We start from the raw sequence: 22,129 nt of genomic DNA on the forward strand, positions 1-22,129 counted from the left end.
GGTCTGCTCCCATGTGTGTCCTTTACAACTCCTTAATAGTGACCTGGGAAAGGAGAGCTGAATGTGCTGGAAAATAATTTGCTATTTTATGTTCCTGTTTTACAGACAAGTTGGATCTTAATTAGGGTTGGAAATAGGAAATTAGGAGATTTATGCGTTTAAATAAACCCTACATTCATTGTAGCTGAGGTGACATTTAATAACTTTTGTTAAATGAGCCAGGAGAGAATTGTATTACAGTTTAGAAAATATAAAAATGGTGAGTCAAGGCATGGATACCATCATTCTTCTGTATGTGATTCCCCTGTCTCTATCATTGCTGAAAGACAAAAGGAGTTTTGGCTTTCAATGCAGCACTATAGGGGAAAATGACCAAATACTACCATGACACAGTCTTGGTATAAACACTCATAGACACCAGTGAGGCTGTATTTCATTATCTGATGCCAGCTGCTTTCTATATGGAGAATCAATGGATTGGATACTGGTCATTTTAAAAATAACTTGAAAGAGCTGGGATGTTTTTTTCACTGCATGACCTGCAATAATAACTGTCTTTTATGTGTTGTTTAGGTCTGGGTTTAGCATTCAACTTACAGCCTGCCTTGACCATGATTGGCAAGTATTTCTATAAGAAGCGTCCCATCGCTAATGGATTGGCAATGGCTGGAAGTCCGGTGTTTCTGAGCACATTGGCACCTCTCAATCAATTCCTCTTTAATGCTTTTGGCTGGAAAGGAAGCTTTCTTATTCTGGGAGGACTTCTTTTGAACTGCTGTGTGGCTGGGTCACTTATGAGACCTGTTGGACCAAAAAAAGTTCCTCCTGTGAAAAAAGATGTTGAAAAAGGCACAGGAGATTCTGCCTTGCACAAAAACAACAAGAAGTCTTGTTGGCAAACTATGAATAAGTATCTAGATCTGTCCCTTTTCAAACACAGAGGGTTTCTGATATATCTGTCAGGAAATGTCATTATGTTTATTGGTTTCTTTGCTCCGATAGTGTTCTTGGCTCCTTATGCCAAGCACAAGGGAATTGATGAATATTCTGCTGCTTTTTTGCTCTCTATCTTAGCCTTTGTAGACATGTTTGCTAGGCCTTCCATGGGACTTGTAGCAAACTCCAGGTTTATCCGGCCAAAGATCCAGTATTTTTTTAGTTTTGCTGTCTTGTACAATGGTGTCTGTCATATCTTGTGCCCTCTGGCAAAAAATTACACTGGCTTGGTGATATATGCTGTATTTTTTGGGTTTGCATTTGGAATGGTTAGCAGTGTTCTTTTTGAGACATTGATGGACCTTGTTGGAGCTGCCAGATTTTCCAGTGCGGTGGGACTTGTCACCATTGTGGAATGTTGCCCTGTGCTCATAGGCCCTCCTCTAGGAGGTAAGAATCTATTTCTTTCCATTTCCATTTTTTTTCAGACATTACAGTATAATCTTGCAATGTAACATTGAATTAATATAAACATTGTTCTTAATGTTTTCACTGTTATTAAAAATGTACCATAATAGCCTGATAGTAAAAAATAACTGCATCAGTTACTGTCCTGGTTTAGGGCAAAATTGGGAGAAATGCTCCAACCTAGGGGCAGCTTGAAGAATGCTCACTTACACTTGCTTAAACAATTTTAATTTATCTAAATAGAGAGAATGGGCATTTCCAGAGAGGAAAAACTAACAGGAAAGTGTCAGAGGGAGCACAAGCCTGCTCAGCACTTCAGGCAGGGTGCACACATGGTGAGATTCCATCAGGATGCTGTGGAGCATTGTGCCTTGGCATGGTTTCACACCCCAGCTCTGCTCGCAGCCAGCCCTTTAGCCTGTTCCTGTAGCCAGTAGATGGGGGCAAGGCAATGCAGAGGTTGAACTGACTGAAAGATGTTAGCATCACCAACTTCTCTTTTCAAGTGCAAAGGGAGCTTAAAGTGTATTACTTAGACTACACTCAGAACACTTGTGCTTCTAGCAGCAAAAATGAACAGTGTTTTCTGGAAGTATTTTCAGAAAGTATTTTCTGTTTGCTGGGGTTTTTTTCCTCAGTATTCAGTAATGCTGATAGCAAGCTTTATATTATTGAGATTTCTGAGGATATAAGAGATTAAAAAAATAGGTGCTCTAATTTTATTGAGAAGCATTGGTATGTATCTTGGTGTGTGTGTTGCAGTATAAGCCCAACAATATGAGAATATAAAGATAGTGAAATTGCCAGCCTAATGAACATTAGCACTGTACCCACATTAGCACTGCCTCAGAAGTCAGCAAGATTATGTGTGCCTAAAAGCATTTATATATACTGAAATACTTCAGATTACTGTCAGGATTTCTATGAAAATAGTATTGTTGTGTGCAATTCTCAATATGCCAAAACAATTCCACTCACTTCAGTAAAATAATATCTATACAAGTACATTTTTAATATGTCTAAAGACATTCCATATTGTTTCTCATCATTTAACATACAAATCCACTTTGGCAAAGGTAGAGCAAAATATATCCTCACACAGACTCTTTCTATGCCACCTAGTGGGGGGTCTGAGCTTGTAACCACTGGAGTCCAGCCTTTTCAGTCAGGTTCTGAAATCAGTATCAACTCAAAAGATATTAAATCCAATATTTATGGAGCAGTAGCTTACACAGTTATTTATTTTTCAGTATATAAACTTTTCAGGAGTTTTGGAAAGCATTTTTTATTGTGTTATAACACTATAAATAATTGATTTAACTTGTTAAACAGAGGCAACAAAAGGGGTGAACACATGGAAAACCTAAGCTCTAGTTTTGACTAGTTCATATGTTTTAAAATAGTATGCTGAAGCATTGCTAATTCAGAATTTTGTTTTTAAATATATTTTTATGAGACTGCTCACTGAAAAAAATCAGCAAATTGCACTATTTACAGAAATAAGTGAATTCTACACTTTCAGTGCTATTTTGAGTTTGTCCCAGTACTAGGTTTGTAAAAAAAAAAAAAAAAAAAAAAAAAAAAAAGAAAAGTTTGGAATAATTTCATGGCTTGTAAACATATATCAGGTGAATAGGCTAGCATTATGTTTTCAGCCCAGTAAAAACATCTAAATGCATACTAAATTGAAGTGTGCAGCTCACCCTGTGAGTTTCAATTATAGTGCAGGAAAGTTTGGAGCTAAATACTTGGATACATATAAAGGTTAATTTGGGAATTGGGAAAATTTAGAAGGGATGTCTCATAAATTGGAAGAACTGTTATATTTTTCTGTCCTTGCCATAAAGAAATTTAAACTCAGAGGTCTGAATGTAAGTTTGAGGTACAGGGCTCAGAGTTTAAAACTCAGCAGTTGAGCGTGATGGCTGAAGGGAGAAGCCTTTCTATCTCTTTCACCAGTCAGAGGAAAGTAAAAGTGAAAAGCAGGCAGCTGAGGCACAGAGACAGCAGCCTAAAGAGGCACATGCCTCTTCATCCTGTTGCCTTTATGCAGCCTCAGTGAGTGTCAGACTGTCACTCCAAACAATAGGAAAACACTATTAGGAGGTGAATGAAATAATAAGGTAATGAAAGAATGAAAATAAAAGAGCTGAAAAACTGTCATTATTCATTAAGCTTTACTTACTTTGTTCTTCAATACTTTATTATTGTCAGTCTTCAACGGCAATTGCTATCTAGATTAATACAGGTGTTTTTTGAGAGCTCCACTGTTTTCAACTTTAACATGTTGAAAATGCATTTTTGCTCCAACTTCAAAACTAAAACATATATAGATATTTTTCCCAGGGGGAAGATGTGGATTTTATTTGATGTCCTAGTCTAAATGCTCTTTTTCTCTTCTCTTATCTTTGTATTTCAGGTTGGTTAGTAGATGTTACTGGTGAATATCAGTACATGTATTTTGTCTGCGGAGTGATTGTGACTGTGGCCAGTATCTGGTTGTTCATTGGCAATGCCATCAACTACAGGCTTTTGGCAAAAGAAAAGAAGTTAGAAGATGAGAAACAGAAAGCACAGAAGAATGCTGACCCAAAGGAAGCAGAACCATTAACAAACAATGAGAACGAAGATGCTTCCAGCAGAGCTGATAAAGCTGTTGAAGATCCATCAGAAAGAGAAACCAATATTTAGTCTGAAATTATAGCTCAGAAGGCAACATTTATGACTTCCATTAGGAATATGTCTTCAAGACACAGGCCAGGTTTTGTGGTAATAATGATCAGTCACAATATTGGATGGGAACAGATTTTTCCCCTATGGCAAGACTCAAAGCTAAATTACTATCTACAGTTTATTTGTTTCAGTGATAAAAAATTATGATTACAGAGCTAGTGACTCAATGCAAATGAGTCCATTAAATTTTGACTCTGGACGATCAAGAGTCAGACAAACCAGGCTATAAAGCCTTCCTGTGACAAACAGTTTTGTTTCAGAAGGGTATCTGGTGCAAAAGTATCTCCTACTCTTATTTGGGAAGATACTTGCATTCATCTTTATGATGTGGTTAAAGTCTATTGAAATAATCTGCCCAAATTCTACTTACCATTAATATTAAAGAGAAGATAAAGTCAAAGATTTGTTTCAAAAGAGACATAATACCTGACCATAGCACACTGAAACATTCTTCTCTTTTGTACACCCACTACATAAAAATATGGCTGCATAAGCAATTATGGATATAAAAGTTAAGTATAGGAGACAAATAATTGGTGAACACACCTCTAAAATGCAATTAAAAGCTGATTTACAATATATTCCAGAAGTAGTTTCCTCCAGTTATAGCTGATTACATAGTACTTCAACATATACATTTGAATTCAAAGTATGTTCACACCTTGCTAATTCAAGCTAGCTAAAATCTGCCTGTACATAAAAGGTTTAAACTCAAGATTTGCATTTCTAACAAGAGTGGCAATCAGTTTGTTGACTGTGTATTCCTCTGTAGCTGAAGGTTCTGGATCAGACTGTGAAGCCATTTTCCTAAAGGGACTGGATTCATAATCTGCTGATGTTAAAAGGATACTAACCCTTGGCTTTTGTGGCCTTAATGAGTTTCATGACAATGACTTCAAAGTAGATGCTTGGCTTTATTGACAAGTCGTTAGTTTGATGGTTTCTTGAGAGGAGACTGAAGATCTAACTTCAGATCTTTGCAGATGGGTAGCTTCCCAGTTCCCACTTCCCTTTCCCAGGAATTTAGTGAAAAGCTACTTCTTTTTTTGTATTGCTGCTTTGAGCAAAAATGCTGCAAGGCACCTTGACAATGCCAGTCTGGAAGCTTTGTATTGACACATCAGTTTTATGCAGGATGTTTAGTCTTGTGTCTACAATTTCATGCAGACCATCATATAAATTAAAATGTACACAATTGTTCCTCTTCCTTTAGACAAAACAAGGCATAAACCTACAATTTACTTTACACAAATCATTTAATACTGCATTTGAAAGATAAAAGTGCAAGCTTCTGAAGATAATATGTGAAACTATTTCTGTTCTATTTCTAAGTAAGGAAAGGTGCTATTCATTTTGGAGGGATGCTTGTAAATGCCTCAAAAATTGTGAAAATTAAGGGTCTGATTCATAAAACATTTATGCACTGTTTATGCAGGATACACCTACACTCAATTCCAGGAAAAGAAAATTATTCATTTTAATCCTCTTCTAAATCTCAAAAAGTTGGAAATATATTGGACAGAGTGATAAACACTAACTGTGATAAGCACACTTTGAAGTGCCAATAACAAAATTAAAAACTCAATAGTAAAATCTAGTAGATATGGGAGGGCTTTTAAGTTATTTCTTATTATTTTCAATATTATTTTAATTTTTCTTCTAAAAATGTTGATAGTGCTTGATTCTGTTTTACTGGTTTATCATTTTATAAAGTTCCACAGTAATGATGATTTTTTAAAATTTTCTCATCACTGTTTTGGGGAGAAACATGAATTTACTCTCAGCATGGTACAGAATTTAATACCTGCTTTTTACCTAGTTGTATTCAGGAAAACCAAATTTCTCCAACAAATCCTGTAAAATTTTAGGAGCATCAGAATCAAAATATATGCATTCCAGAGTTTTGAGATAAAATATGGTTGCATGTTCAGACTCGAGCCATGTACTTTGAAAAGAGGAATGATTCAGCCCCAGTAAAATTAGAGTTCCTCTCCCAAGCCCAAGCTTCAGAGAGTAAGCAAAAACATTGCACCTCCCTCTGAACCTTAGCCTTGCCAGCACCCCATGACATGAAGCATTGCTCTTTTTTTGGTTGTACAAACATATTGAGTGAATTCCAGGAGCTGTGAAGGCTTTGTGTGCCCACAGCCAGAAAGGGATGAATTTCATAGATACTAAGCTTTCATACAGTAAGGATTTTCAGTTATAAATACTGGATTGTGAAAGACGAACTGAAATTTTAGCTGAAGAGTGGTCATCAGGAATATCACTCTGCTCTTGATAGCCGCTGATAGAAATGCAGAGATTATTTGAAAAGAGATTAATACAGGAACTGAACCAAAAAGTCTGAGGTAAAATTGTAGGTGCTTATCGTTACCTCTTTGCAATAAAGGAGCATGATTAAGAATAAGGGTAGAATACAAGTGTCAACTTTTGACTGAAGGCTGTTAAAAGTTGCTGTTGAGTAAATAAAGGATTCAGAAAAATGATGATAAAAAGAAGTCTCTCAGGAAATATGCAGGCAACTTGCCTGTTCTATGCAGGATCTCAGAATACAAAACAACATGGCATAGGAAATAAGGGAAAAACAAAGTTCCTTGAGCCATAGACACATCTGACCACTGGCAGCAAAAATTATATCACTATCTCAGAGAAATAAAAATTTCTATAAACACTCTACAGAGATGCTACTCTTTTGTTTCTGGTCTATTATGTTAAAAGGTAATAGAACTGCAAGAGCTGCTTTACCACCACTCACCAGTGTGCAGCTTTTGATCCCATAAGGCAAAATGATGTGGCAGACAACTAGAGCAATATAAAGTAAGAAGAGCCAAGTTAAACATTTCCTTACACCTCTTTCATTACTCTTTCTCTTAATAATAGCAACAAAATAAAAGCCATCAGCATACTCTTGATACTACTGAATATTAAAGAAGTTAAAACCCAGAGATGAGTGAAGAAAATTGGAACTGTATCTATGCAAAAACTATCTTGAATTAAAAACCTGTGTCTTCCAAATAACGGGTCCTAAAGGGGCAATTGCCTGGTATAGGTAGCTATTATTTCTAAATGAAATTATAATAATAAATTGCATTGAATCAACTTTATTCTGAACATCAAAGCAGCGAAATGAGTATAACTTGTCTTCAAACCCTGAATATCACTCCTACTTGCACTGACCTGTAATTTGAACTATAAATAATTTCATCGCTACATTTCTGCTTTTGAGATTAGACCTGGGTATATAGACAATTTCTCTGAATTGCTCTGGTTTCTCTTAATTACCTCACCCTCAGTTTGAACCACTGAAGGGTTAGCACGGAGCCATTCCCCTGATCAGTGATGAAGAAATGTACTCCGAATTTCTAGCACTTGTCTCTTATGAGCTCTAAGAATCTGTAGTCTCAGTCAGTGCAAGCAAATCCTTAATTGATCTTGTTCTCATTTATACTCATGTATACTTCATTCTTTTAATTTCTCTACTGCAGTATTGCTAAGCCTGATTACCCTTTTTCTCGTCTAGAAAAAATAATGCAAAAATTTTAAAACTAGTAGGAAGATGGATAGCATAAATAATATTTTCCCAATTTCATATCAGGGTTAAATTTCAAGTTGTTTTAAAGTACACATCCAGATACTTCTTTCTCTTTTTTTTTTTTTTTTTTTTTTTGGGGTTTTTTTGGCTTTTGGTTTTTTTGGGTTTTTTTTGTTTTTTTTATGTCATATACTCTATTAGCTGGAGAATTCTCCTGTATTGCCCTTTCCAATTCCAGAGAAAGACTCTTCACTCATAATTCTCATTACTATTTCAGGAATGTATCAAAATTTCACCCCTCCCATCTCTCCCCATTGAACTGTGGTTGCAATTGTTAATTCTGTATTTCCATGAAGTTCAGAAAAGCATCTTTTTATATGGAAGACTACAGTGCTTTTATTTCAGGAGTGTGTTTTGTGAACTGCTGTGACAGAGGTAGGGAAAATCTTACTTCATCTTCAAATACATTTTTTTAAGTGATGCTGTCCTTATTGAGAGGAGGTACAGCTTTACTTACTGGTGAAGTGAATGGCAGCAATTTCACTGACATTGATGCAAATTCACATGCATTTTAATGATCATGTTGCATATCAGCATCCACTGTGCTTAAAAAACATTTGGCAATGTGTACATGATTTTTCCTCCCAGAGAATTCTCATTCCTTTTAAATGTTCCCCACCTGCACCCCATACTTAATTTTGATGTAACAAAAAATTTGGTCGGGGTATGTAGTGACTTATCTTTAATTCTTTCTTGGTTTTTTTTCATGAAATGACACATTTTCCATGTTGCCAAATGCAACATTTTTCACTTCCTTCTTTCATGTCTGGTTGTGAATATTAGTGGAGAGGTACTGGTATACATAAGTTAAAGATACCACATGCAGCCAGATTTTGGACTGCTTTGAGGATTTCACTAAACAAAACCAGTCACCACTTTTATGGATGACCATGCTATAAATGACACTGACAATTTTGCCTATAACAAAATTGAACCAGGCAATTTTTGTTAGTTTCTCTATAGATGACTATTTTTGTACTCACAGAGAGGAATATAAAGGGAATTTTAAAATAATTATTTTCAGAGATGGCTTTCCAGTTTTAATAAGACTGTTTGGAATTTTTGGGGGTGGGTGCACTTCTGATATTTTTGCAAATATATATATAATGAAAGTGCTTGCATGTACTGTCACATTTTTGATCAGAATTTGCATAAGCATTGCTGTGTGATTTCAACATAATTTGCATGTTGTAGTTTTGCAGTTCAAATTTTTCTCATCGTCTACCTCTCAGTTGAAGTTTGGAGACTTGCACAACCCTGTAAGAATAGAGTTAACAAAATGCATAATGGTAAAACCTGTACAGACTATTGGAAAGTCTCCCAAATATTTAAAGCTGCTTACACTTCTGTTTTCAAGGCAGGGCATATCTGTGATCACATCTTTGTATCTGTTCACATATCTTTAATCTTAACCCATACCTATGAAGTTTTTGCATCACTGGTCTGGTTTGAAAACTCAATGTGTCATTTAGCTATCCAAAGTCCAATGATCTTTCTGTGAGATGCTGGCTACTATTCTTTTTTGTTTTCTTGCAATTTCTGAGTTAGGGAAATTAGCAAAGTTAATATATCCAAACAGTTTATAAAATTATTACAGAACATTTTGCATTTTGCATCCCTGAAAAAAAAAAATTGTGTTTCTGGTTTAGAAATAATAGCAGATTTCAGCTTGCTTTTCCTTTTATGGGGCAGTTGAAGGAAGTACTCACAAAATATTAGATTGGGGTCAAGGAATGATGATTATTCCTCATATGCTCTTTACAAAACCAGAGATGATTGTTCCTTCAAAGATATTCTTCAAACCATTCTTGCCTTCTAGGACCTAGTACATGGTCCACTAAAGCCAACATAAAAATACCAATCAAGGAGCTTTACCAAACATTTGAGGTGATGTGGCTTCAGTGGAGATTTCAGCCTTATTTTCTCCATTCCAAATCTCAGGACCATCAGATATGACACAGCAAACACAGCTGGCAAATTTTCTATGCCTGCATAATATTCCTAATGAATCAGTCCCTAAATTAACGCACAATATGTATTATTTTAGTAGTCTATGTAAATAAATTTTTAAAAAAATCCCACCATACACTCTGAATGTAGATTATAAAATACAGAGGATATATTTGAATAAGTATCCAAACAAGTCTGTTAACCCCAAAGGAAATTATTTCCTTTCAAGCTTTCTTTGAGCATTTATAACCTTCATTTTTCTTATTTCCAGAGAAAATGGTTTATGTTGTCTGTGAATGTATATATGGACATATATAAGGGAATATATATGCAGATGTGGTATGTGTGTATATATGTATTCCCCTATATATAAAACTCTAATTTATATATATTATATATATTTCTGTATATATAAAATATATATAATGCTTTAGAGTAAGTTGCATATTGTGCCTGATAAATGAAACATAATTGTAAGCAAATAAAAAACTTCCACAAATGACAGAAAAATTTTAAGTTTTTTTTTGTAAGGCCATATGCTATTTTTCAGTTTCTGCTAGATTTATTTTTAGTAGAAATTAATTGAAATGCTGCAGTATTACATAACACTGGTTTCCAACCATGACTCAGTTGAAAGCAGCCCAAGATCACTGAGAATGTTCATTGAGGTAGATGGCAAAACCTACATTGTTGGTGAACTTGTTGGTGGGGTGTCATTGCTGTGGAAATATTAACTAAATGATCTCTGAACAACTGCAACCAATATACTGAGTTTTCAGCTAATGTGATATGTATGACCAGTTCATACAAAATATTGGTGGACATGATATTTTTTGGAACAAGTATGGAAAGTGAGAATACTCAAGCCCCTGTAAACAATATTCCTGTTAGATTAATATGTGAAATTCTCCAGAATATTAGTCATTAAAAACGCTGACAATATATCATACCTTTTGCAAGTTTTGGTGGTTTCAATTGGTCTGCAAGTAGGCAAGCCCATGAAAAGTCTACATTTGGCTCTCACTCTTTAAAACAGTTATACCTTAAAATTGCTGGGAGATTTTTCAGAGTGGTACATAAGTAATTTACATAAATTCACTTCCTCGAAGAGTGATACAGCTGCATTTTCCACTTACAGCCTACTTGGAAAGTTCACCGTATCTGCAGTTTATCAACAGAACCTGGTATTGCTATGCAATAATTAAACATGCAGTAACCACTGTTGTTGACTAATAAAGTTGTTTCTTCCTTTCTGTATTTTGCAATACTGTATGGTTTTTACTTGAATAAATTGGCTAGATTTTTTTTGACAATCATTTATTAGCTAGAGGTGCTATTTATTTTCCAAAGAGATATGAGTGAATGATAACTTTCTAGATGCCAAATCTTTTTTTTGACCTGAAAAAATTCATTGTTCATAATGTATATTAACCCTGTAAAGTGCTTATGCATTGCATTAAATTGTATTTAAATGCATTTTTGTTCATTAACTTCTATTCCAGGCTTGTACTACTGTGTAATATGTCGTTTGTCCATATATATTTATGGGAAATTACAATGAAAATTGTGTATAATAAGCAATTGGGAGAAAAAAAGAAAAATTAAAATAAAATTTCCATGTAAAGTTTTTCTGAAAGGATGCAAATTCTATTTCTTAGGCTCCTTAATAGTATATTATTTACACCTTCAGAATGTGCAAATATTCATAGATGGATTCACTATTCAGTTGTAGCAGAGGACTCAAAGTCATTTCTTGTTGCATACAGAAACAGAACTTCAAGATTTCCTGTGGAGAAAAGCTACTGCTAGTAGCAGAACATTGTACCAACCCCTTGCTATTCCTAATTTCACCATCTGGACACCAGGGATTCTTTTCCCCATTACTTGGACTTGGATTTCGTGCTATATTCCTTGTGCATGGAATGTTATTCCTTAGTCACCAATACTCATTTTGCTACAGAAGAGGAATTTATCCATGTGTCTTGAAATAGTGTATGTAGATAAGTCTTACTTTGTATCCTCTGAATATTGTCTGTTCCTATGTTTTTGTAAATTGACTTCACTCTATGATTTCTTGCCCCAGTTAAATTGTTATTTACAGAATGTGATTGGATAATTAAAATTAAGATATTGGGGGGTGTTAGAGACAGTATTAAGATACACCTTTGCGTACTACCTACACACTTTTTAGATAGATGCACAGTAGGCTACTAGAAAACAAAGATATAAAAGATGAACTATTGAATAAGAATGAAATAACTTTATCGAAGCAAATGGTCGTTATATTTCTAACAACTGTAAAATCTATTTTCAAAGAATTATACATATAACCTTCATGATACAGAAGTGCTGATTCAGCTACCGAAATATATTTCAATATTGTTTAGATTATGGACCCCTGTAATACTTGCATATCTGACTGTTTTAATAATCATAAAAATCCATTTTCAGGCATTGACCAAGCTAAAGACCAAAAAAAAAAGTTAAAAATATCTAGTAGTAAAATTGTCCTTTTGAAACAATGAACAAGATATGATATTTAACCCTGCTCAGAGACACAGCTGATATCACTTTTGGGCCTAAGGATGTGTTGCCTCACTGAATCTAATTGCATTACTAAAATACATTGCTGAAAAATAGATGCTGATTTCAGAAAAATCATTCCTATTACTGAGGTTTTGTATTTTGATAGTGTAGTGGCAAGATAAATGGAGACCTCAGTCTGTAGTTTGTTTCTAATATTAGCTGTTACTGTTTTGAAACAAATGTTATTTTATTCTAGTAATGACCCCTTTTAACTCTGCTGGTTACTCCAAGTTGAGTAAATAGATTGCATTTGCCATTGCAGCTCAACATTAATAGCTTCCACAGTTTTATTCCTCTGTTTTTGAGGACTTCAAAAACATTATCATTCACTGAAGTTCCTAATCTATAACATGCAGTCAACCCTGAACTTGTGTGGGATCTGCTGTGCCAGCTGGTTCCCTGAAAGTGGGACCTGATGGGATTAATCTGAGAAGTGCTGGCAGATGTTGTTGCAAGACCTCTAGCAATTGTTTTTCAAATGTCTTGGGAATCTGAAGAGGACACAGGTGACTGGGAGCTGGCAAGCATCTGCATTTGCCATAGCACATTGTGTCTTGCTTCCTCTTCTTACATTATGGATAGAGATCAGAGGTACCAGCATTGTTTTTTAAATATAAAAAACATAAGTCAAAGGAAATGAAGTGATATATATATATGGTGTATTAACATAATTGGTGATTGTGACTCACGGGTTGAATAAGTAGTTCCGTTTCATTAGGTGACTTCTAATTACCCATGCCTGGTGACATCCAACTGTAAGTCTGTCTTAGTTAAAATACATCCATTCTCTGAAGGCCTATTTTTGTCATGGAAGCTTCTTACAGCATCCTATTGTATAACATAATGATGTTCTCACCTCAAAACTTGCATGTGAGAATATGATGCTGTTAATTTTTTACTAGCATGACACCTCAGTCTTGCTGATTTTTCTGTACAAAGGAACTCGTGACCTAATCCAAAGTTTCCCTTTTTTTCTCACGAGATATAAAATAAAGATGATACACCTGAACAAAATCCAGGTGAAACACTGAGTCAGACTTCTATTTTTAGGACATTTTACCCACTTTTTATCAGTGCAAATGGATCTTAAAACATCTGGGACTGTGCTGTCTTGAATTCAGTTTAAAATTTTATAATCACAGATTTCATGTATTGTTTGAAAATTACCTCGTATCAATATTTCACATTAATACATGAGAATTTAAAGTAATTCATCAAAAATAATACTCAGATTATTTTTTTTTCTGGGATTTAGTCAGAATTCAGAGTAAATGGGCCTGGAAGGTAATTAAGTTACTTCCCTTCTTTCATAAGTTCTTCTCCTCCTAACTTTGACACTGATCATGATCATGCAAACATGAATCAATGATTAATGTTTTAAACATTGCTAAGATCATTGAAGTGCCTTTGTCCACTGTAGGGGCTACTGACCACTGAAGGCCACCCCTCCCCAAATATGCCTTCGGACAGGAATTTGGACTCTGATGGGAGCTTGAGATAAGATAAAGGTGGCACTTTTGTCCAAATATCTCAGGTCTAAGGAGAAGTGAACAAGGCTGAGGGAGAAGAATGAATTCACAAGGGAAGCCAAACTCAGCAGCTGTGCTGAAAATCATCTCTGCCTGGGTTCATGGTGGGAGAGGCCACAGCCCACAGGCTCATCTGCTGAGGCCAGGTTTGTACACACTCACCCTGCTGCCCAGGCAGAGGAGGAGAGTTTTTGGGGGTGTGACATAAGCAGTGAACACCCATATACAAACTGTCTCAGCTGTAAAATCTCCCAACAACAACAGTAAGGGGAAAAAAAAAAAAACAAACCAAACCAACAAAACACAAAAATCTTTTTTTCCAACTGTTTGGACCTTATATGATAAAAAGGACCTCTGAGAAATTTCTCAGAAATTATGAGGTCTCCATAAAGAAAAATTAATCAAAATGTATGCCCAGAGGAGATACTGCTCAGCATTTGCTGATATCATCCAATAAATCTTCTAAATATTATTTCAATTTAAGATCAGATTAGATTTTATTGCCTGGAAATTGTCAGTTTTAATTTGAGTGCTTTTAAGAGTGATATCTATACAAGGATTTATTTTGTTTCATTAAAAAACACCTATGAATTTTCTTTCTTTTATGTGTTTCTTTTTTCGAGAATTTAATTATAATTTTTTACCCCTGGAAATTGTGTAAACATAGTTAATCAAGCAATATATGTTTATATATATATAAAAACTGTGACAGCAGAATAATTTTCATGCCTTGTATATCAGCTATATAGAGTTGAAGTCAATTCTTACTACTGTTCCTACTTCCCCTTCATATAATTTTTCATGAGCTGGAAATGTGCAAGTCTATTTGAACACTTTAATGTTTATGAAATTGGAGTGGAAAATTTGCTAAAGCTGCTTTACTTATTTCTTAATTTAAGACAAGCAGAAGTTCATCAGCACAATCTGTTTATGTTTTATCATCCTCATGAAAGTTCATGAAGACCTACAAACTACACAAGTATTTAATTAAACTTTTATATGGCATTAAATTCTCAGCACAAAATTAATGTGAAATATTTGGGGAAATGTGTTATGAAAACATAATAAAACTCTCAAAGATTTCTTTTGAAGTAGTTTTAAGTGAATACTAAAAGAAAACATTTATCTTTGATAATCTAGTTCAGATATCGCTAACTCATTTGTGCTTGTATTTTCCACAAAATAAATATTTTCAGAAATGGTCCTGTAGGACTCTAAAGCTGTAGCTAGGTACCAAAAGAAATGGCAACATTTTTTGATATATCATACATGTATCAGTTTTCACTTAGAAAGCGTTTATTTTGGAGGAACAGTGATTCATTTTGCCAACCATCATAATATACTTTGATTAATAACAGCAATTCCAGTTTGGCCTGAATGATAAATGAATAGCAGTTAGGCACCATAGTTTTTCAGTTCAATCACTGAACTGAATAATTGGGGGAAAATGGTTGAGGATGAAATGAAGAGGAATTTTTTTCCCTCACAGAAAAAGTGCTTATTTGCCTTAATTACAAAACAAAGATTTTTCAATTCCATTTTGAACCTTCTAAATGGACATAAAAGGAAAATTGTATTCAATTTATGAAGCAACAGAGTTTAGCAATGATGGCATTATTCATCAGACATATTGAGAGACAGGTTCAGTTCTGGCTGACATGAATGACCCCATGATTCCCTCTTCTAAAGCTGCTGGGGATTCAGGACTGAGTTTCTCTCCTACTCATATTTTTTTCTGCCACAGAAGTAGCCATCTTTCAATTCAGTTTGCATAGTGACACTCTATCTGGACTATATGTCTTCCAACATCAAATATTTTATGCAAAGTGAAGAAACATCAGTAAAAATAATTACTAGTACATAAAAAATTGCTTTTGCACAGCAAAAATCCCCTGTGGATTCACAATTCCCTGAGTGTCTCACAGGAAATGCATAGGTTTGAAAAGTCACAATACCCACAGCTTTTAAAAGACTGAAAAAAAAGTAGATTTGCGTTGATAATCTATTTATTTTTTACTCAGCTGATGTCCACTGCAAATAATAAAAGGCCTTGTTATTGGGTATTAATAAAATCCATAGGGGTTTTTTGTGTATGTTTACTTTGACATTGGATTTATTGTGTTTGTTTGAGGTAGAATTTCATGAAGGGACCCACAAGTATCAAGTTCAACTCATTGAATTCCAGCTCTGGGAAAGACATCCCACACCATGTGCCCAAGAGTGTTATCCAAATGATTTTTGAACTCTGTCAGGCTTGGTGCCATGACCACTTCCTTGGGGAGCCTGTTCCAGTGCCCAGCCACCCTTTGGGTAAAGAATCTTTTTTTTAATACCCAGTCTAAACATCCCCTGACAACTTCAGGCCATTTCCCTAGGTCCTGTCACTGGTCACCAGAGAAGGGATCAGTGTCTGCACCTCCTCTTCCCCTCGTGAGGAAGTTGCAGACAGCAATGAACTCTTCCCTCAGTCTCCTCTTCTCCAGGCTGAACAGACCAAATGACCTCAGCCTTTACTCAAAACTTCCTGCCCAGACATTTCACCATCTTTGTTGCCCTTCTTTGGGCGCTCTCCAATAGCTTTATATCCTCAGCACCCAAAACTGCACACAGTATTCAGGGTGAAGACACAGCAGTGCAGAGCAAAGCAGGACTTGCTCAGCTGGCGATGCTGTGCCTGGTGCACTCCAGGACATGGCTGGCCCTCCTGCTGCCAGGCCACACTGCTAATTGAAAATGGCTGCTTCACAGAACTAGGTATTTTTCTTCCCATCCACAAACCCAGAGGCATAAAAGTTTCATCTGGATACAAAAGGTTACTGAAAATGAGAAATTGCCTAAAAGTAGCAATTATTTTCTAAGAGAGTTAATCTTTCTGGCAATGTTATTCCCACAAGTAAAAGTGTCATTAAATAGTCTTAATTCTGGGTTCCACTCAAGTTTATTAAAGCAAGATTTTTCTCCTAAAATTAATCAAGGGAAACATTAAAATCTAATTTTTAAGTTCTGTCTTTGTAACAGCAGCAGCAGCAACCTGGAGATTCAGTGCATCTGCAAAGGGTTGCAAGTGGGCTCTTAGCAGAAGTACCTAGTCCTAGGTATTGAAAGTGTGACATACTTCCTTGTCCTTAAGAGTGACACTAACAGGAGTTTACAACCAGAGAACTGTTTTAAGTACTTTGGCTGGTGTAGGGCATCAACAGGCATGAATCACCCTGAAGCCATTTACAACCCCTGTTTGAGCATCTGTTAATAACTTATTCCCACACCTGTGTCCTCAGACTCAGCAATGCGTTTGCTGTTTATTGAAGCAACAGTCTCTGCTAGGCATCCAGGACAACCTTTCTCTCACCTTCCCCGGAGTGCTGACAAGACAGCTGACTGTGGAGCCTGAAGTGGAAATTGCTGGCCTCACACTTTTGCACATTCTCCAGAATACAGCTAAGCATCCACAATACACCACTAAGCCATGCCTCGCTTCAGTGCTGCAAGGTGCTCAGGTCAGGGGCTTGTCTCACTGGGTTACATCAAGTATCTGTTTTAAACACAGTCCAGACTCTTCCTCACTCTGCCCAAAACCCTGCCAACGGATGATCACAAAACTTTTAGGTTAAGTAGTTTGTGTGGTTCTTTCTTTTGCGTTTGTAAGCTTAAGCTTGGATGAACATAATAGACAGGGAAAAAGTAAGGGTTTTAATTTGAGGGATTCTCTTTCTGATATATTTTACCAAAAGCATGAAAAAACTCACATGAATCAATCAAAGGTCTTTTTGAATAGATTCTTGCACATAAGGGTGCCTGTACCTAGGAGGGTTTCTCTGCTAAGAAATGTTTGGTCACTTTATGGAAAAATACATTTTTGGTCAAAATTTTTTGGCCGGCACAAGTGGGAAAATTCTTAGTAATCACATGCTGGAAGTACCTTAGGCTGGGTGGAAGGAACAAAAAACAAGTTTTAACTGTAGAAATATCACAGAAGAACACCTCCATAGATTTCTCTTCCACTCCTGAAAAACTTTTTTTAATGCATACTTTATGGGATGGCTTATACCTTTAGAAAATTGTCCTTTTGAATAGAATCACAGTATAAATAAAAAGAAATTAAAATGCAAGATAATTTAAATTTGTTTCATGTCTGTACTATGAATTATTATAGGAAATTTCCAAGCAACTTTCTAGACCTATTTTCCTACCTTTATAAGCATACAAGAAGTCATGGCTAGAGACCTCAGTAAAGAAAGGTGAAACCTATGGATTGAAGGGATAATATCAGTGATCACTAATATTTTTATGTTCTCAGAACACATACTGTTTTCTATGTCACCTTTTAGCAGCTGAAGAACCACTTCCCCTGTTACAGAATTGCAGGCAATAAGTTCTCAGCATGAAATTGCTAGCATCCCTGGAGAAAATATACAACACAGCTACTCACTTTCTAACACCTCTTGCCTGAAAAGAACTTGATGGTTCAGAAAAGAATCAGATAAATTTAGATTGCCTTTTTTTTAATGGAGTTTATTACTATATTACTCTTTCATAGTTTCAAGTCTCAAGGCAAGATGAACAAAAGAGAAAATCTCTGTTTTCCCTTTAATATGTGAGTAATAGAGTAATATCTAAGATAAAAGCAGGTAAGTGGAGTCTAGGAGCTGGTCTTTACCTGGCTAGTTCTTTTCTCACATTTTTCTTTCACAGGGACTTTCCAAATGCACTGTTGTACCTCTCAAAATGGTCTCTAACTAAAAATATATCTGATTACTGCTGAGTAGTATTCTTACTGCAATATGGTTTTGCCTCTGCATGACAGGTTGTTATGTATTATGTTGTAGTCACTCAGTGAAATATTTATGTCACAGTAGCCACTTGCTTCAAGATAGAGAAACAGATTAAAACAGATTACCTAAAATAGAGAAACAGATTATCTCTGCTTAATTATCATTCACACCCTCTCTGTTCTTCTATCCTTAAGCCTGGCTGATCCACATCAGCAAGCAAATAGCTCTCAAAAGCACATTATTTTTGCTATTTGCATCTTCCTGAAAGCAGCTCTGGACGGGATGTGTGTGTGAGGAGTATGAACTGACGAGCAGCACTCCAAACTGGCTTTGTTAGTAAGACTATTAGGTGAGCAGAGGGAGTGGGGAGGGCTTCTAGAGCCACATGCTGTGGTTGCTTCAGCTTTTCCAACCCACATGTGCCTGGGAGACAATCGTAAATGAGTTGCCTGTTGGAACGCTACATGAAAATGAAAATGGTGGTGTCCTCTCAGGATTAGCAGTCTGTTGTTCTCCAAAGCCTTGATTTCAAAGGCACAAATAAAAGGGAGGAGAGAGGAAGGAAACAATAAGTGCAATCCACAGAGGACACGGTCAATTCTGTTTCTTTGTTAATGTCTGATTTATGCAGTGTGAAGTGAGCAGTCTCTGATTCAGTTAACAATAGTGTTTCTAAAACATTTCGTGAACTAGTGGAGATCACAATTAGCCTCCTGCCTTCAGTTGCAATACATGACAGAGACTTACAGGTTAAATGCAGAAATTATGCCTGCTGCAGTGCAATTCTGATTGTCACTTTTTATGTACAATATGATTTCCATTACATGATAGAAGAGTTGAAACAAATAGGACTTTAAGAAGACAGTTTGTGGCCTTCTACAGTTAAGCTTTTAATACAGAGCAAGAATGAACATGTCTATTGTAATGTTCATGCAAAGCATTGGATTTACTGAATTTCTGAATACATATGAAAACTGAGAGTCTTCATGGAGCTCTGGAAGTTTCAGAGTTGTTCAACAGTTTTTTTTGTTTTTTTTTTTTTTTGTTTTTTTTTGCTTGATTGCGCCACAGCTTAATTGAGTTGATGGCTCTCAGCTGGAGATGTCAGTAGTTGCTTTGAAACTAGCAGCATATATTTCCTTGGGTAAATCTTACTGTTGAAATCTATCAGCTATTATGCAGGTAGCAGTTCTGGAAACTGACTGTGACTGCAGAGAATTGCAATTTTTAAATTAAAATCCCCAGGAATATTATGTATATATAAAAACATATATAATAAACACAAACATAAAAATAATTAATTTGCTTCAGAAAGCAAATATTTTACAGTTACTTTCCTGATCTCTTTACATTTAAAGAAAATAGGATTGTAAAAAGAGTCAGTCAAATTCACTCATCACTAACACAAAAATTCTCATCCCAATCAGATATCTTAAAATCTCCATTCTGAATACAGCTTTTATCTCTTCACTTTCTTTTTCCCTAGCATGTATGCACTAAGTTCCATAAGAATCTGCTATACTAAATATACAATTTCTGTGGAGCTCTCCAGGTAACTTTCAGCTGAATTTCCATTTGATTCCCTTCAATTTAAAATATTAATCATTAAAAAAGTTTCATATTTCAACTTCTAAAGCTTTTCTGCTCATAGGGAACAATCCTCATTTAATTCAGGCAGTTTTTCTATATTCATAATTAACTATCTATTTTATATTTCATCTACTTAAGTTCTTCTGTTAGGAAGATTATATATGAAAGTGTCAGAAACTTCATCTGCTTGCATGGATCAGTAAATGAGATCTATCTTTATAATCTGAGTCATCAAGAGAATCTTCTCAGAAGATTAAAGAAATGGCCCTGAAATGTTCTGGCAATCAAAGTTGTGTAAAGTCAAAAAGCAGACTTGCTGCTCTGTTCATGAAAACCATACTTTCACAAAAAGAAATGAAAGGTATCTTTGGCCTTCTCAAACTTCAAAACTGCAGCTTAGAATTGAGTTCAGGAGAATAGAAATTTAGTTTTAAATCTTTAAAGAGTGGTACAAGTCTTCTTGTAAGAAGTCCAGTTGGGACTCTCTACATCTTTTAAAGTAGTTTCAAGAGGTACTAAAGTACAGCCAATTGTATGCATTAAAAGAAAAAAAAAATAGGCTCATCAAAGACCAGGTTAATGTGCTGAAGTAACTCTTTATGTAAGGATCTGAGAATTTTCGACTTTATGGCTATCTACAACTTTCTGACCCTCTCTGTTAACCTGGTCTTCTGGTGTGCTGCCCATTGTATTGCAGTAAATGCCTGTGCAAAGGAAGTAACATTCTGGTTTTTTCCACAGCATTATGGAAAATGTCATAGTCATGACTCTCATTTAGTAAGAATTCTTTCCACTCCAGAGGCAAAGCAGTTTCCATGAAGTTTCTTGGCTTACTTCTGGAAGATATTTATACTCAACATAGGTATTTGTATGCAGCACTATGAGGAGAAAAAAATTGCTGACAGAATGCAAGAAATTGTTAAGATTACCTTCCCAGAATTAAATGAAATTTGACTGCTGTATAAAAGAGCTATATCAACTGATATTTGACTATTTGAGGAACTCACTGGGTAAGTCATACATCATATAAAGCACTACAAGCCTGGTGCTAAGAACTGTCAATTTGTCATAAATAATTTGAGAAAAAATGAGAGGATTTGATATGTCACATGCTAAACTGTGAAAGTGATTGAATATATACAGAAAAGATCAACACATGTTTTAAGTAAAAATAGATCCAAGTAAAACTGTATTCATAGCTTGATTAAGTAATGGCATTTGAGAATTCAGATCTTTGTCTGATGTAAATCAGCACTATTACTACAATGCTGCACAGCACAAGCAAAATGTATTAATTTTTAATTTTTTTTTCTCCCCATAATAGCAAGAAAAAGAAGAAAGTTTACAGCATAGGTTTTATGATGTTTGAAGAAGTCGGTATATTGGAAAACATTCCAAGAAATAAATGGAGCTCCTAAACCCTGTAACCTCTGTAATTAAACCAAACATTTTTACTAGAAATACATTGGCTACATGATAGATCTGACATTGCAACCCTATTAACAATAAACCTAATGGATATTTATGGATGTACTCTATAACTGAACTAGTTTTACACTATTTGGAAATATCTCTCTACTAGTGTACTGCTAGTATACTAGTATACCAGTAGCCAGTATACAGATATCAGATACAGCCATTTAACACATCAAGGCACTTTCTCTTTGTTGTCATAAATTCTAGAAGAGGATTTCTGCTGTCCTCAGAGCTCTAAGTATCTTACTTTTCAATATGTCTGTCTCCTCCTGCACACTGTGACTGTGGAATATCTGTCCCTGTCCCTATCCCTCTCCATGTCCCTGTCCTTCTCTCTTTCCTTTACCCTAACTAATTTTATTTCGGCAAAATTTCGGTTTTCTTCAGATTGTTCAGATTTCATTAAAAAAAAAAAAAAGGTTTTGTGAGTCATCATCAACAAAAAAAAAATCAACAAAGTTATCAAAATAAAAAGTCTGTTAAGACCTATTTAT

The 22,129-nt window shown here is 35.4% G+C and overlaps 1 protein-coding gene across 3 annotated transcripts in view; it reads left to right on the plus strand.

The window, feature by feature from the left end:
- The window catches only part of SLC16A7 (solute carrier family 16 member 7), an 84,362-nt gene extending 69,482 nt beyond the window's left edge, over nt 1-14,880 (plus strand). For all 3 annotated transcript variants that reach the window (XM_041465703.1, XM_041465704.1, XM_041465705.1), the window contains exons 4-5: nt 574-1,386; nt 3,824-14,880. In XM_041465703.1, the coding sequence (XP_041321637.1) occupies nt 574-1,386; nt 3,824-4,095 (1,085 nt within the window). In that variant the 3' untranslated portion in view covers nt 4,096-14,880. The remainder of the gene's footprint in view (nt 1-573; nt 1,387-3,823) is intronic.
- Nucleotides 14,881-22,129: the final 7,249 nt, after the last annotated feature.

The sequence above is a fragment of the Pyrgilauda ruficollis genome, unplaced genomic scaffold (genome assembly GCF_017590135.1).
Source record: "Pyrgilauda ruficollis isolate IOZ18807 unplaced genomic scaffold, ASM1759013v1 scaffold19, whole genome shotgun sequence".
Classification (NCBI taxonomy): Eukaryota; Metazoa; Chordata; class Aves; order Passeriformes; family Passeridae; genus Pyrgilauda; species Pyrgilauda ruficollis.